This window comes from Kryptolebias marmoratus, linkage group LG14 (assembly GCF_001649575.2).
Source record: "Kryptolebias marmoratus isolate JLee-2015 linkage group LG14, ASM164957v2, whole genome shotgun sequence".
NCBI classification, from domain to species: domain Eukaryota; kingdom Metazoa; phylum Chordata; class Actinopteri; order Cyprinodontiformes; family Rivulidae; genus Kryptolebias; species Kryptolebias marmoratus.
In genome coordinates, this window is record NC_051443.1 from 22,124,124 (window position 1) to 22,137,714 (window position 13,591).

Genomic DNA, 13,591 nt, shown 5'->3' on the forward strand with positions numbered 1-13,591 from the left:
ATACATATGTATATTTCATTCTGTTCTTCATTTATATACCATATATATATGATTATATATGTTTGTGCTTGCGTCTGTGTGTGTTGAGAACTGTAAGAACAAATAATCCTTCATTAGCACCCTCAATAAAATGCTTAGCACCCCCTCAGCACCTGCAGAAAAAAATCTCTGGAGCCGCCACTGCTTCTAGTTGAAAACGCTTTTATTTCTGGCGGAACCATTGTCGCTAGACGTTTGTTTCTCGCTGCGGCCGGTTTGTTTCAGTATCGCACTGATGTAACTTTACATTTCCTCTTCGACGAGGGTCACTCATGTGAGTTCGCAGTTCGTGTAGAGTCCAGTGAAAGCAGCCTTCGTTTTTGTCGGTACATTTCTTTTACAAAATGATGTTACGAACGTTGTGTCGGAGGAGCGGAGCCATTTTACAGGTGAGCTAGCTGTTAGCTCCGGGTTGTTAGCTTGTGCAACCAAAACCGCCGGTAGACCGTCATTTAACGTGTACCCATACATAAAATGTTACACTAGTTTGGAAGGTAGGATCAAGAGCATATTGTTACAAGCAGCCCGTCTCAAAAACAGATTCCCATTTAGATGAATCTATGAAAAATAGTAAAGATAACAGTTTGACAGACAAAGTATTTTAGCAGAAGATAAAGTGAAAACAATCTTTACAGTAGATGATCAGTTAGGGGTCAGGATAATACATGTTTTATATATCATACCGGTTATTTGTAGAAGATGGTTTCATTGTTATTTATGTATTTATTTAGGGGCTTGACACATCTTCGTCTGTCCTCAGCTTTCCTTATTTTTTAAATTATCTGCTGTAATATGGTCAGGTACAAGGACTGAGCATAAATTGAGTGAAAACGCAGCCTAAGTCCAAAGATAGTGTCTGTCTCCTAAAAGCTTACTTGTTTAACCTAAATCAAGAGATTACTTTGTTTTATTAGGATTGAAAATTATTAATTTAATTCAGTCTGCTTCAGTGACAAATTTTCACCTAGTTTTCCAAAGTCGCTACATCTTTGACAAACCATGCAATCTAAAAGAGCTGTTTTTTCCCATTTTTAAAAAAAAACAAACAAACAAGAAAAAACTAATGTTGCATTTATTTATTTATTTTTTGGCTTCACAACATTAATTATTTTTATTTAAAGTAATTAGCTGTTGCAATTATCTGCTTCTGTAGCAAACCCAGCGAGCTGCGCCAAGGCTGTGGGTAACACCAGCCCAGCAGAGATGGGCCTCCAGTCTGCCCATGAACACTCTGATCCTGTTTGTACCCCAACAAGAAGCTTGGGTGGTGGAGAGGATGGGTCGCTTCCATCGCATCTTAGAGCCGGTATGAGCCTTTAAAGTTTATCTGCAATTTTAACTAACATTTGCTTGTTATGACACCAGGGATTTAAGTTCTCCCGTCACCACAGCGATTGTCCCTCATTTAGAACGAAGCCAGGACTGATTTATAATTTCTGTTGACAGATATCACAGCAAATGTTCAGGAAGATTTTTTTGTTTGACATAGTTGAGTTATTCATTGGACACATTTACTGAATGTTTTATTAGAAAATACTATACTGTGTACTCTGACTAGGGGCATGTACACATTATACTCCTCTTTACATTAAAACCTGAGGGAAGTGACCGAGAACTAACAACATATTTTACTGCTTCTACCTCTAGGGTTTGAACTTCCTGATACCCATTCTTGACAGAATTCGCTATGTGCAAAGTCTTAAAGAAATAGTGATTGATGTCCCAGAACAGTCTGCAGTATCTCTAGGTAAGTAATCCATTAGTTTTTCCATTCCTTATAAGGAAATGAAGACCGTTTATCTTTGAACAGCATTATTCATTTTTACTAACAGACTTACTGCTCATTCAGAGTACCACAATCAAATCTTCAGACGGTATTATCTAATTACTGCAGATTCTTTTTTACCTTTCACTGTTCTGCAGATAATGTAACACTACAGATTGATGGAGTACTTTACTTAAGGATCCTAGACCCTTTTAAGGTATGCTGGTAATAGCCTGTTTAATTTCATTTATCTTTTCTTTTACCAAAGTAATAATACATCAGTGCTCTTAACATCTCCTCTATCCCTTCCCTTCAGGCCAGCTATGGTGTTGAAGATCCAGAGTATGCAGTCACACAGTTGGCCCAGACAACTATGCGTTCAGAACTGGGCAAACTGACATTAGACAAAGTGTTCCGGGTAAAGACAAACTACCACCGTATCTTCCTTTGTACTTGTGACAGGAAAAGTTGTAATTTTGTGTTCATTTATTTCCAAGGAAAGAGAGTCCCTCAACTCCAACATTGTCCACTCCATCAACCAGGCTTCAGATGAGTGGGGTATTCGCTGCCTCCGTTATGAAATCAAAGATATCCATGTTCCACCTCGAGTCAAGGAATCCATGCAGATGCAGGTGGGAAATGAAATATGGCTTTGGCGAAGTGTGTAGCTTTCAGCCACTCAAGAAGCCTTTGAAGCTTTGCTCTTCAAACATTAAACTTTAGACAAACTAGACTTGTTTTAATCAAATATATATATATATACTTTTTTTTTTTTTCATTTGTGTGTAGGTGGAGGCTGAACGTAAAAAAAGAGCCACTGTGCTGGAATCTGAAGGAACAAGGGAGGCAGCCATTAATGTTGCAGAGGGTCGTAAACAAGCTCAAATCCTTGCCTCAGAAGGTGAAAAAGCAGAGCAGATCAATAAAGCAGCTGGTAGGTGTATTATAGGGGCTATTTTCTTGTTTGTGAGCCAAAATATGTGCATGATCTATAAATATAGATAATGGATTACTGTGTTTTCTCCAGGTGAAGCTCAGGCAGTCTTAGCCAAAGCTGAGGCAAAAGCGAAGGCTATCTATGTGCTGTCTGATGCTCTGACTCAGCAAGTAAATATGTTTTTCTCTTTTTAATTTGGTAAAATTGACCAGTAATAGCAAATTTTTGGTTTAATTTTGACTGTTTTTGTGAACATTTTACAGAATGGAAATGCCGCTGCTTCATTGAGTGTTGCTGAACAGTATGTGTCGGCCTTCTCCAACCTGGCCAAACAGTCTAACACCATCCTTCTGCCCTCTAATACTGGTGATATTAGTGGAATGGTAACACAGGTTGGTATAAATGCACGTCTGCATATGATAATTATCACTGCAGTAACTGGACTCTGTACAAGTCATCATAACACTAATGCTTCTTACCTTGTCTCCTTGCCACTCAGGCGATGAGCATTTACAGTACACTGGCAAAAGTGAGCCCAACGGCATCTCCAGAAGTGGTGGAGGAGAAAAAGGAGGAGCTTTGGAAAGAGTCGGAAATCCCTGAGGAGCTGAGGACTGACTAAACTCAGAATGTTAAATACAAAGAACCAGATGAAGCTGTTTAAGTCTATATGTCGCTTTGTGAGCTTTGTTCACAAACCTTCTCCTAACAAGACAAGAAGGAAAAGAGAAACTTTCTAAAGTTGTCTGAAGTCCTGCCCTTAGAATATCACATCTTTTGTTAGAGGATTCTCCCTGACTGTTGTTTATTTTAGGTTATTGTTTGATTGGGAACCTAAATCTATCCTCTAGCCAACAATATTTACACCAGTGACTCTGATGGAAATGTTGGCCTAGTTATTGATGCAACTTCCTATATGCATTATATTTATCCCCATATTATTGCAGCATAAATCTTACCATTCAACCTTAAAAAAATAAGTGAACTATAAAATAGTCTTTGATGTGTTTTCTCCTTTTCTGTTTTGTTTTTTTTTTCAAGGTTGGTTCAAATAACCACATTGAAGTTCTGTGTAATATAAGTTTTAAAATGAACTCAGGGGAAGCATCTCATTTTTACATGCATTTTTTTTACAGTGATGACTCGTTAGTAACCTTCAGGCTCTTTGGGACCAGACTCCAAGCTTCTCTATTTAACATCTGACTGGATGCCTCATGATTGTTGATGGTTCATAATGATATTGTTAAATAACTTGTTGGTTTATATTTTCAAGGAATTAGGGTAAAATAGCAATTGCTGTTTACCTTGTTGAAGTGTTTTAGAACAAATAAATCCTTCACACAACATGGGTACAAAACAGTGATTGTATGAAAGAAGTAGTTGATGTTGAGATTGGGTCAGATTATTTTTAAATTTGGTCAGTTACAAATTACATGACAATTTGTGTAATCTGTAGCCCAATTTCATGGCTAAAAAAATCTTACTATACAAATAAAACCACCTTTTTAAATAATCCCTTTTTGGGTGGGGGGAAAACAGATGTACTTTGTAAATATAATCTGCATCATCTGAGAAGTTGATGCTCCTGCTTCAATGTGTTGATGATAATCTACATTTTTGTCGACACAAAGTGTCATGAAATTGCCTGTGATGACTAATTCGGTTAAATCCATTTAAAAGTAATGAATTACTTCTTTACCAAAGTAATATACAAGGTTTTAGATCGTACTGTCCTCTGCGTATTTGTATTCACCTCTGGCATAATTCAGAGCTGCAGACAATGTTGCTTGCAATTAAATCTAGAAAACACATCTGAACATTAAGGATTAGTATGTTACAAAAATTATTTAAGAAGCAAACATTCTCAAATCCATGCATTTATTTAATTATAGCAGTTTGGCTATTTCAGATATACCACACGTTTTATCTGTTGCTCATATTATTTTTGCCCGCTACGTTGCCTTAAAGGCAAGAGCAGCTGCTGTATATTTTTATGTCACTTACTTAAACAAAACTATAAAACATAAAAACGTCTTTACATAAGATATTTCATAACCGTATTATGCCAATAGATTAGCTGGTTTCACGAATTATGAGTATGAGTTGCCTGAAAGTCTGAGTTCGGGGAATAAAAAACTTGTAAACTATGCGGTGTTGTGGGAAAAGCAGTCCGCCGTGAATTTCCGCCGGGTTCCTAGTACACTAACGTTCCTACCCGTAATCTCGCTGTACCAGTTCCAATGAAGGTGAACGTGCGTTTCGTTCTCTGCTTACCTGAGACACCTGTACTCCTGTGTTGTTAACACACACACACACTTACGTTCGCCCTCCGGCCGAGAGAGGACGGAGACTTAGCTGCTACAAGGTCAGTGGCAGAAGAGAGGCGAGCTAGCCCTGCTAACAGATTTGCTTACCGTTTATTCGTCCTCACGTTTGCCAGTTTCACTTGTTTATTTCAGCACCTTTCACCGCTACACTTGACTTAGTTTCTGTGAGCTGTAGAGTTTTTGTTTTTTGTCTCTTTCAAGTTAGAGTCACCGGTATTGGAAGTTGTTAATGGCAGACATGTGCTGACTTAAAATGATCCAGGGTGAATGTTTCCTTAACTGTTATTAGCTGTTCGTTTAGGATGAAGGGGCTGCCAGTGCTGTCCCTGCTCCTCTGGTTGTGTGCCGTGTACTTTGTGGGCATCTACCTCTTCGTGGGTGGCTTCCTGCTGGTGAGGCTGGAGGTGAACAGAACCAGCACCTGCGGAGACGTGCTGCATCCCGGAGAGGAACCAGGGGATTTTTGTCGCGCCCAGCCGCGGTTCCGCAGGGCTGTCGTCCTCATCATCGACGCCCTGAAGATTGACTTCGCCCGGTTTGACCCCAGCAACACGGCGCCACGACCCTACGAGAACAAGCTGCCCGTGCTGGAGGAGAATGTCTCATCCAAGCCCCTCCAAAGCCGTTTGTACCCATTCCGAGCAGACCCACCTACGACCACCATGCAGAGAATCAAGGGCTTCACAACCGGATCCTTGCCGACCTTTGTGGATGTAGGTAATAACTTCGCATCCAGTGCCATCTTGGAGGACAACCTTATCCATCAGTTCGGGCAGATGGGTGAGTTGTTTCACACGCAAATCTATCAGACACAATATGCTTTAAGACAACAAATCACGCTATTTGTGGAGCTGAAGGATATTAGGTGTTCAAATGCCAGATCAGATACAGTAGCCTCTTAAGTCTAAGGAGATAATAATTTAGTTCTGTCATGTTAGGATTTATAGCTGAGTTTTTACTGTTACAAATCAAGGATCTAATTGGCACACATCTGTTTTTGTTTCTGCATATATGATGCTAAATAAAATAACATTTTATTTATTGTTCTTGTGAAACGTGTACCCTCACAGGCAAACGGGTGGTGTTCATGGGTGATGACACTTGGGAGAGTCTCTTTCCTAAGAAGTTCTACCGCTCTCTGCCCTTCCCTTCTTTTAATGTCAAGGATCTGCACACTGTGGATAACGGGATCCTGCAGCACCTTTACACAACTAGTATGTATTTGCCTCAAAAGCCTCTGTTTTAACATACATTATGTACATATTAAATGTCTTTGTTTGCTTGCACTTAATTTATTTCTGTGTCTGTTTCTGTTGGTTTTAAACAGTGGTGGGTGATGATTGGGACATCCTGGTTGCCCATTTTCTTGGGGTAGATCACTGTGGTCACAGGTATGGCCCTGACCACCCAGCTATGGCTGACAAGCTCACCCAGATGGATGGCGTCATCAGGTCAGGAAAAAAGTGTAGCTCCTGCACACACATTTCACCTTCACAGTTTGTTCGATTCTATTTTATTTGTTCTACCAAGAATTATATAAAGATGATGCATATGTAGAGAAATTAGCTGGTGTTTTCTGCTGTTTAAAATAAGATTTGAGCATTGAATCCAGCTGGTGTGGAAGTGAGAACCTTATGATTTTACAGAACCCTCAAAAACTGCCCCGATTTGGCTGCTCTGTTCATATTTGTGCTCTTCATCCAGGTCTGTGATTGACCGTTTGCAGAATGACACCCTCTTAGTGGTGATGGGAGATCACGGGATGACAGACACCGGAGATCATGGAGGCGAGAGTCAGAAGGAGACCGATGCTGCTCTCTTTCTTTACAGTCCCTCCCCTATCTTTCAAGCACCACTGTCTCAGGTGAGCATAGAAGTATCTGTCAGTTATAACAGGAAGCCAGATCACGAGTACATGGAGAAGGATGTAAGTTTAAAGAATGACAATACAGTTAATAAAAATGACATGTAAAGCATTTGTTATTGTGTAAAGAGATTTAGTCACCTATTTGGGTTTACAAATGCTGCAGAGTTAGTCAGTCTATAGCATTTGTAAAGGTTTTTATTTAGGCTCAATCAGCAGTTAAAATCACTGTAAAGACATATTTAGAAAAAAGAACAACTATTTAATCTGTGTTACTCATTTCTTTATGAGAAAAAATGTGTAAAATGAAAACTGAGAGACTGACCCAATTTTACAGAGTAGAATAATTACCTGACATTTAATTCAAATTAACAGTAAACTCTGAGACCTTTTTTGAAACCAGAGTTTGTATATACAATTAAAATGAATAGAATTTAGCATTTGATGTTCTTTGGTTATAAATTTGAAATCTTTGTAAGTTTATGTTTGTGGTTGTTTCGACTTGTTTAGCAGATAGAAGTAGATTGTATTAAAGATTATTTTACCACTCACTTACTAATCAAAAGTACTTCAAAGCTTTGCATAATTAAATATGTAAAGTCATTAGTTTATCGTCTAACATTGGGTCTATAAACAGGTGGAACTTTGTAGGTCCATTGATTTATACATTTTTTATTTTTTAGCAGTTACATAATTTTGGATTCTTTACTTTGTCTACCCAGCAAAACCATGTAATTGATTATAATTCTCCTGCAGTTATGTGCTAAAATCAATTTTTATTTTTATTGTTGTTTTATTGTTTTCTTGTTACTATGCACTTTGCTAATCATATTGTTTAGAGCTGCTCATGTATCAGTATTTCTGTTACATATTTTAAAATCCTATTTACAAGATTCCCATGTGATATTTTCTCATTAAGCAGAAGTTCTTAGTAACTGATATACTGTTGCAGTTATGGATATATTGCTCTAACATGGCACTTAATTTATTCCTTAACATTCACAGAATGAACCAGATGTGGTTCCGCAGACGGACCTGGTGCCCACCCTGGCTCTGTTGTTGGGAACCCCGATCCCGTACAGCAGTGTGGGCCAGGTCCTGCTCCCTTTATTTTCTCCACACCAGCAGACAGAAGGTGCAGTTGGGGGTCTCAGCCAGCTGGAGGCGCTGTGGATCAACGCAAAACAGGTAGTGTGTCTAGTGGAAAAAGGTTAAGCAACATTATTTTTTATTTTCTTCCCAGACAAGGTTCTTTCCTTCACATATCCTGAAGCATGTTAAGTAATTGTGTTTCTTATCTCTGTTTTCAATTTTGTCTGTTTCTGAAGGTTAACCGTTTCCTGGAGACCTACTCTAGTATGGCTAAAGATATCCCACCGGAGAGCCTCTCACAGCTGAAGGAGGAATTTGCCCGTCTCTCCGCTGAGTACTTCACCTCTGTTAAAGAGGGTCGATCACCCTCCCCACACCTGGCCTCTTCTCTGCAGGCCTACCTCACCTCTGTCAGAGACACCTGCCGAGCTACGTGGGCTCGATTCAACCCACTAAAGATGGCAGCGGGTTTAGCCATCCTGGCGTCTGCCTGCCTCATGTGTTTTGTGATGTCTGAACTCTCCCTGCTGCTGCTAAGGGAGAATGCTTCAGGTCTGAAGGCTCCGGTAGCTGTGGCGCTCACAGTGGGAGTTTGTGCTGGTGCCGCTCAGCTGCTCACACGGGGCTACATTGAAGCAGCGTGGTGCCTGGCAGCTTGTGCCTTCGGCTCTGAAATTCCCTTCTTCTGGAGAGCTTGTCGGCTCAAAACCCCAGCTGTGTCAAAGAACGGAGCAAAACCCTTAAAGCTCTCCAGGTGGTTGACCCCGCGTCACCTCCTCGTCCCCCCTCTAGTGGTGCCACTTCTCCGGTGTGCCTCCTTGCTCTCTGATAGCTACGTGATTGCTGAAGGCCGTGTTGTAACTTTTCTAGTTCTCTCTCTGGTTCTCTATATCCCCATCCATCTCAATTGGAATGACTTGCTTCTGCCCCAAAGCCTTGACCCTCTGAAGTCTGCTGGGCTGCTGCCGTCCCCAATCTTGTCCCCATCAACTGTGAGAAAAGAAAGCAACACTCTCCTTGCCTGCTTTGGAGTTCTTATTGGCATCATGTACCTGTCCTTATCCTTTCATGGCTGCCGAGAAGAGCAGGGCTTCTGTCAGCCATCGCCATTCCTTTCTCCACTTTCCCGGTTGCAGGACAGCCAGGTAAAGAACCTGTACTATATTCTCTCCGTCATTTCTCTTGGCATTTGTACGTATCTGCTGAGACACTGCCTGTGCCACTATGGTAATCTCAACTCCTCAAGCGGGACTGTGTTCACAGCTCACTGGATCCTACCGCTGCTGTCTGTGTGCCTAGCTCTGCACTGGGCGGTTAGTGCCACTCCGGAGGACAGCTTTAGGAAGCTGGCTGAGCTGATCCGGATGGCACAGCTGGCCCTCCCTAGGGCCGCCTTCTGTCTTCTGGGACTAGGACTGGGTCTGATCTGGCTAGACCCTGTCACCGTGTTTGTGAAGAGCAGGACCTCGGCTTCATCCAGAAGTTCGGCTCTCCCCCTGCCCCGCTACAGAGCAAGCACCGGCATCAGCCCCCAAGCCGAACTGCGTCATCTGATCCCCCAGATCTACCAGCGCATGCGTCGCTCCCTGGATCCCGGAGAGCTCAGCGGAGGCACCGAGGCAGACAACCGTCCCACCGTGGAGGCCTACGGACTAGGAACAGTCTACTCCGCCCCCGTGTTGCTGTTCTGTGGCATGCTGGGAATCGGACTGCTGCTGCTGCATCCAGAGGGCATGGCTCTGTCTTTCCTCCTGCTGCTGCTGGAAATGGGAGCTCTGTTGCACATTCATGCCTCCTCCACAACTCTTAGTGGCATGCATGGAGCTCAGTCTGGTAAGATGTTCACAAATGCACTTTTTTTTAATCATGGTTAAAAACAAACTGCTCCCTCATCGCACACTACATCCCTCAGGTGATTTTAACGTGCCCTGGACTACTGTAGTTGTGTGGTCGCTCGCTGTCACACAGTTCTTCCATGCCACCGGTCACCTGCCCACATTTCCCTCCATTCAGTGGGGCGCTGCCTTTGTGGGATTTCCTGATGGGCACACAGGCACCATATTACCTGCCTTACTGGTTACACTCAACACATTTGCTTCACACATCCTATTTGCAGGTATTTTTTATTTCTATTCTTTCAACAATCAGTCGTTCATGAAAGAAGCTTGTTTTATTAGTGATATAAGGGTATGCTACAACACAGATAATTTATTTATTTATCATTTCCCTGTCTTCAGTGAGTTGTCCGTTGCTGCTGTTTTGGCCCCTGGTGCGTGGGAGCAGAAGTGGGGAGGAAGGCGAGGACGCTGTGATGGAAATGAGGCTGAGAGAAAACCCTCAGCAGTTCAGTTCTGCTCTTCTGCAACTCTCAACACGCTACCTCTTTATTCTTGGAGCACAGGTTTGTTCTCATTCATTCAGTTTGAACGGACTCATTTACATTTTTTTGGGATTTCCCATGTCCTGGATGACTGAGAATCGACACCAGCACAACAGATTCATGGTCTCAAAGTAGAACCGGTTTTCCTTTTTCCTCAGTACTGTAAGACACACGATTAAGCTAAAAAGAATATAATGATATTAAGTTGTTATATTAAGATAATCTAATGATTTTTTCAAAATTTCGGAATCATTTTCTTTATTAAATATGATTCTGTTGTGCATCACACACCACTCAGTGTCTCACCTTTCTTCACAGGTTTTTTCATCAGTTTGTGCTGCTGCTATTCTCAGGAGACACCTAATGGTGTGGAAGGTTTTTGCACCCAAGTAAGTGCCTGAATGAGTTTTCCAACAAATACTTACCGACAGTATTGACTTTGAGAATATGGACGTTGTGATAACTGGCAGCCACTAGACATTTTAGTAAATGCATATTACAGAATGTAGGTGTAGTTGCTCCTTGTAATATCACAGCCTTTTTCCTTTGTAATGCTTTTGTGCTGTTTTTACCCTAAATGGATTTACAGGAACTTGGCTGGGATAGTTTGGACATCTGCATGTCTTATTTTTTTCCCCCTCCAGGTTAATGTTTGAGGCCTTGGGGTTCCTGGTGAGCAGCACATCCCTGCTGATTGGAGTCACATTAGTACTGAGAGTCGACATGGCCGTGGGCCGCTGGTTTAAAAGACTCATCCCAGATGCATCCAGGTAGCAACGATGTTGCTGCTGATGCTATTCTACTGGAATCCACCAGAGCAAACCGTGCCACTAAAAACTGACGTGAATGTCGCTGGGAAAGATTAAAATGAAATGAAAACAAAACAGAATGGGATGGCTGATGAGGATCAAACATACCGCCACTGAAAACTCTTATATCGTGTGCATTACTGGCACTGCAGGACTGTGATAAAACATTTTAAATGGAGTTTTTTATTGAAATGCATCACAGATGTTGAAGGAGGCCTTTCGGAGGCTTTTGTTGCATGAGGTACATTCAGTATGGTTGAGCCTTTAATGCAGTGGTTCCCAACCGTGGTCCTGGAGGAGCACTATCCTACATGTTTTCATTATTTCCCTGTGATTCCACATGTCTTCATGTCTGCAGAAGCCTGTTAATCACTCACTCATTCAAATCAGGTGTGTCAAAGCAGCACAACTAAAACATGCAGGATGGTGTTCCTACGGGACCAGGTTGGGGAACCACTGCTTTAATGAATGTTTCCTCATATTTTCTAACTTCTGAATGAAACCCATCTGAGCCAGCTGCGTTTGCATGTAGTGAAAAGGACAAAAATCTCAAATACAACAGTATATTGTGCCAGCTTTGGATATGCCTCATAAATATAAAGGTGTGTCCGAACGTTTGATTAAAGGTACTCATTGCAAACTATCAAATCCAGCATGAAAAATGTTATCTAGAATGATGTCCAGTGGTGCAGTTTGAAAGAGTTTACTTTAGTAGTTTTCCACCTATACTGATATGCAATTCTAAAATAAAATTCTGAAATGTAGCTGTTCAGTTTTTCCCTACAAATTTAATGACAAATTAACCACTAGTATGAGAAAACAACTGTGCAGATTCTACTTCTTAATTTATGATTTTTTTTCAGTCTTCATAACTTTGCAATGAGTACTTTTAATTTTTTCCATTGGGTTTACACACGCTACTTGCCTGCCATGTTTTTTTTGTTTTTTAAAAAAAGGTAATCTTTAAATCAACTTAGCCTTTAATATTTTTAAAGGTTTTGTCCTTTTACATTTGAGGCAAAATCCCATGGAATGAAACAAATGAAACAATATGAAAATTGCACTTTTTGTTTTCCACATTATTGAGCAGGTAGAGCTACTTCATGATCCGTTTTAAGCAGATTTTTTTCCATTTAGTGAAATGCATCCTCAGTGCTTTACAACCTGACTGACACGAGTGTGCAGAAGGAACTTTTAATGTTTTTTATTTATTTTATTTTTTTTTTGTAGTATATTTTGAATTATAACCAGTGTTTCTGGGTACTGCCATTACATGTAACTGTATGTGAATGATTTTACACAGTTGCAGGTTCTTAAACTGTTTGTCTTTTCTTTCTAACTTAAATTCATGTTACTTTTTTAATCACTGATGGTGTTTTTTTTTTTCTTTCCTTATTTCAAATCAGATCTTTCCATATATTTCCTTTCTGTAATAGGTGTCTAACTTTTATTTATTTTTTGGCTGTAATGTTGCTCATTTGATTTATTTCTGCAGGACATTTAAGTCTGTATCTGGTAAAATATCTGAGTGCACTGCAGCTGCGGTCAGCAGCTTAAACTCATTAGCTAATGCACAATATTTGAGGGGTTGTTGTTCTAAGCTCAGGTTGAAATTCCTCAGGCTGCTGTATCCAAGTGTTCAGTCATTAAGGGGGTCTTCTGTACTGACGTCAATCCAGGTGACAGTTTGGTTGGTGGTGGGATGATGGGATATATTTGTTTCTGATCATAATGTTTCATACATGATGAAAGACCTAATTATTCTTTTTATATCTTGTAAAAACTAATAAACCTTTTCCACAGTTTGTGTTATCCTAACAATAATTTTAACATTTCAACATTATCAGTTTATTTGATCCTGTGATCTGAGTCACTGCTTTTAGTTCTGGAATGTATTTTTTGTTGCAGTTAACGCTTTTTGTCCAGCATTAAAGTTATCTTTAGGCTTTTGTTTTTGACCAGAGCCTTTAATGGATTGCAGGGTTGCTGCTGGAAGTTTTTAAAGCTCATTTGTTAAAGTGCATCATTTATTATTTACCTTGGCTTTCTGTTTTTATTTATAAGTACTAAGGATTTTTTTTTATTTGTATTTATTTGTAGTGAATGATTATGTGTGTGTGTATGTATGTATATATATATGTGTATATATATATATATATATATTATTTTTTAATTACAGTCCTCAGTATGCAATATCAGCATAAGTTGTTTGGTTTGTTATTGGTTTAGTCAGATTTGTGTAATTGTATCAAAAGACCTAATAGTTAAGAGATAAAGCATTTTCATTGAACTAGGGCTACATTTAGGGTCTCCTCGGGGTTAAAGGGGTTAGGGCCTTTTGGCCCTTGGCTAGGGTTAGGGTCTCCTCCTGGTTGAAG

At 40.4% G+C, this 13,591-nt stretch overlaps 2 protein-coding genes across 3 annotated transcripts; both read left to right on the plus strand.

The window, feature by feature from the left end:
• Positions 1-243: 243 nt before the first annotated feature.
• Positions 244-4,087, plus strand: stoml2 (stomatin (EPB72)-like 2). Its single transcript, XM_017410516.3, has 10 exons — positions 244-428; positions 1,193-1,345; positions 1,687-1,786; positions 1,963-2,021; positions 2,121-2,222; positions 2,302-2,436; positions 2,594-2,738; positions 2,832-2,911; positions 3,005-3,133; positions 3,241-4,087. Exons 1-10 carry the CDS (start codon positions 384-386, stop codon positions 3,361-3,363), a joined length of 1,071 nt encoding a protein of 356 aa, XP_017266005.1. The 5' UTR covers positions 244-383; the 3' UTR covers positions 3,364-4,087.
• An 830-nt stretch (positions 4,088-4,917) lies between these two features.
• Positions 4,918-13,018, plus strand: pigo (phosphatidylinositol glycan anchor biosynthesis, class O). 2 transcript variants are annotated; one of them, XM_037979619.1, is made up of 11 exons: positions 4,918-5,106; positions 5,358-5,848; positions 6,139-6,282; positions 6,396-6,519; positions 6,773-6,932; positions 7,938-8,120; positions 8,261-9,857; positions 9,937-10,140; positions 10,262-10,425; positions 10,723-10,793; positions 11,049-13,018. In XM_037979619.1, exons 2-11 carry the CDS (start codon positions 5,371-5,373, stop codon positions 11,176-11,178), a joined length of 3,255 nt encoding a protein of 1,084 aa, XP_037835547.1. In that variant the 5' UTR covers positions 4,918-5,106; positions 5,358-5,370; the 3' UTR covers positions 11,179-13,018. The 2 variants fall into 2 exon arrangements, with proteins under 2 accessions (XP_037835547.1, XP_017265950.1); XM_017410461.3 differs by having other exon boundaries at positions 4,919-5,106; positions 5,370-5,848.
• Positions 13,019-13,591: the final 573 nt, after the last annotated feature.

Bases quoted from the DNA above. Each gene is read 5' to 3' on its own strand.
- stoml2 (XM_017410516.3), top strand. From the start codon at position 384: ATGATGTTACGAACGTTGTGTCGGAGGAGCGGAGCCATTTTACAG. The intron at 1,787-1,962 runs GTAAGTAATCCA...ACTGTTCTGCAG, and splicing joins ACAGTCTGCAGTATCTCTAG to ATAATGTAACACTACAGATT. The intron at 2,437-2,593 runs GTGGGAAATGAA...ATTTGTGTGTAG, and splicing joins AGGAATCCATGCAGATGCAG to GTGGAGGCTGAACGTAAAAA.
- pigo (XM_037979619.1), top strand. From the start codon at position 5,371: ATGAAGGGGCTGCCAGTGCTGTCCCTGCTCCTCTGGTTGTGTGCCGTG. The intron at 8,121-8,260 runs GTAGTGTGTCTA...CTGTTTCTGAAG, and splicing joins TGTGGATCAACGCAAAACAG to GTTAACCGTTTCCTGGAGAC. The intron at 10,426-10,722 runs GTTTGTTCTCAT...CTTTCTTCACAG, and splicing joins TCTTTATTCTTGGAGCACAG to GTTTTTTCATCAGTTTGTGC.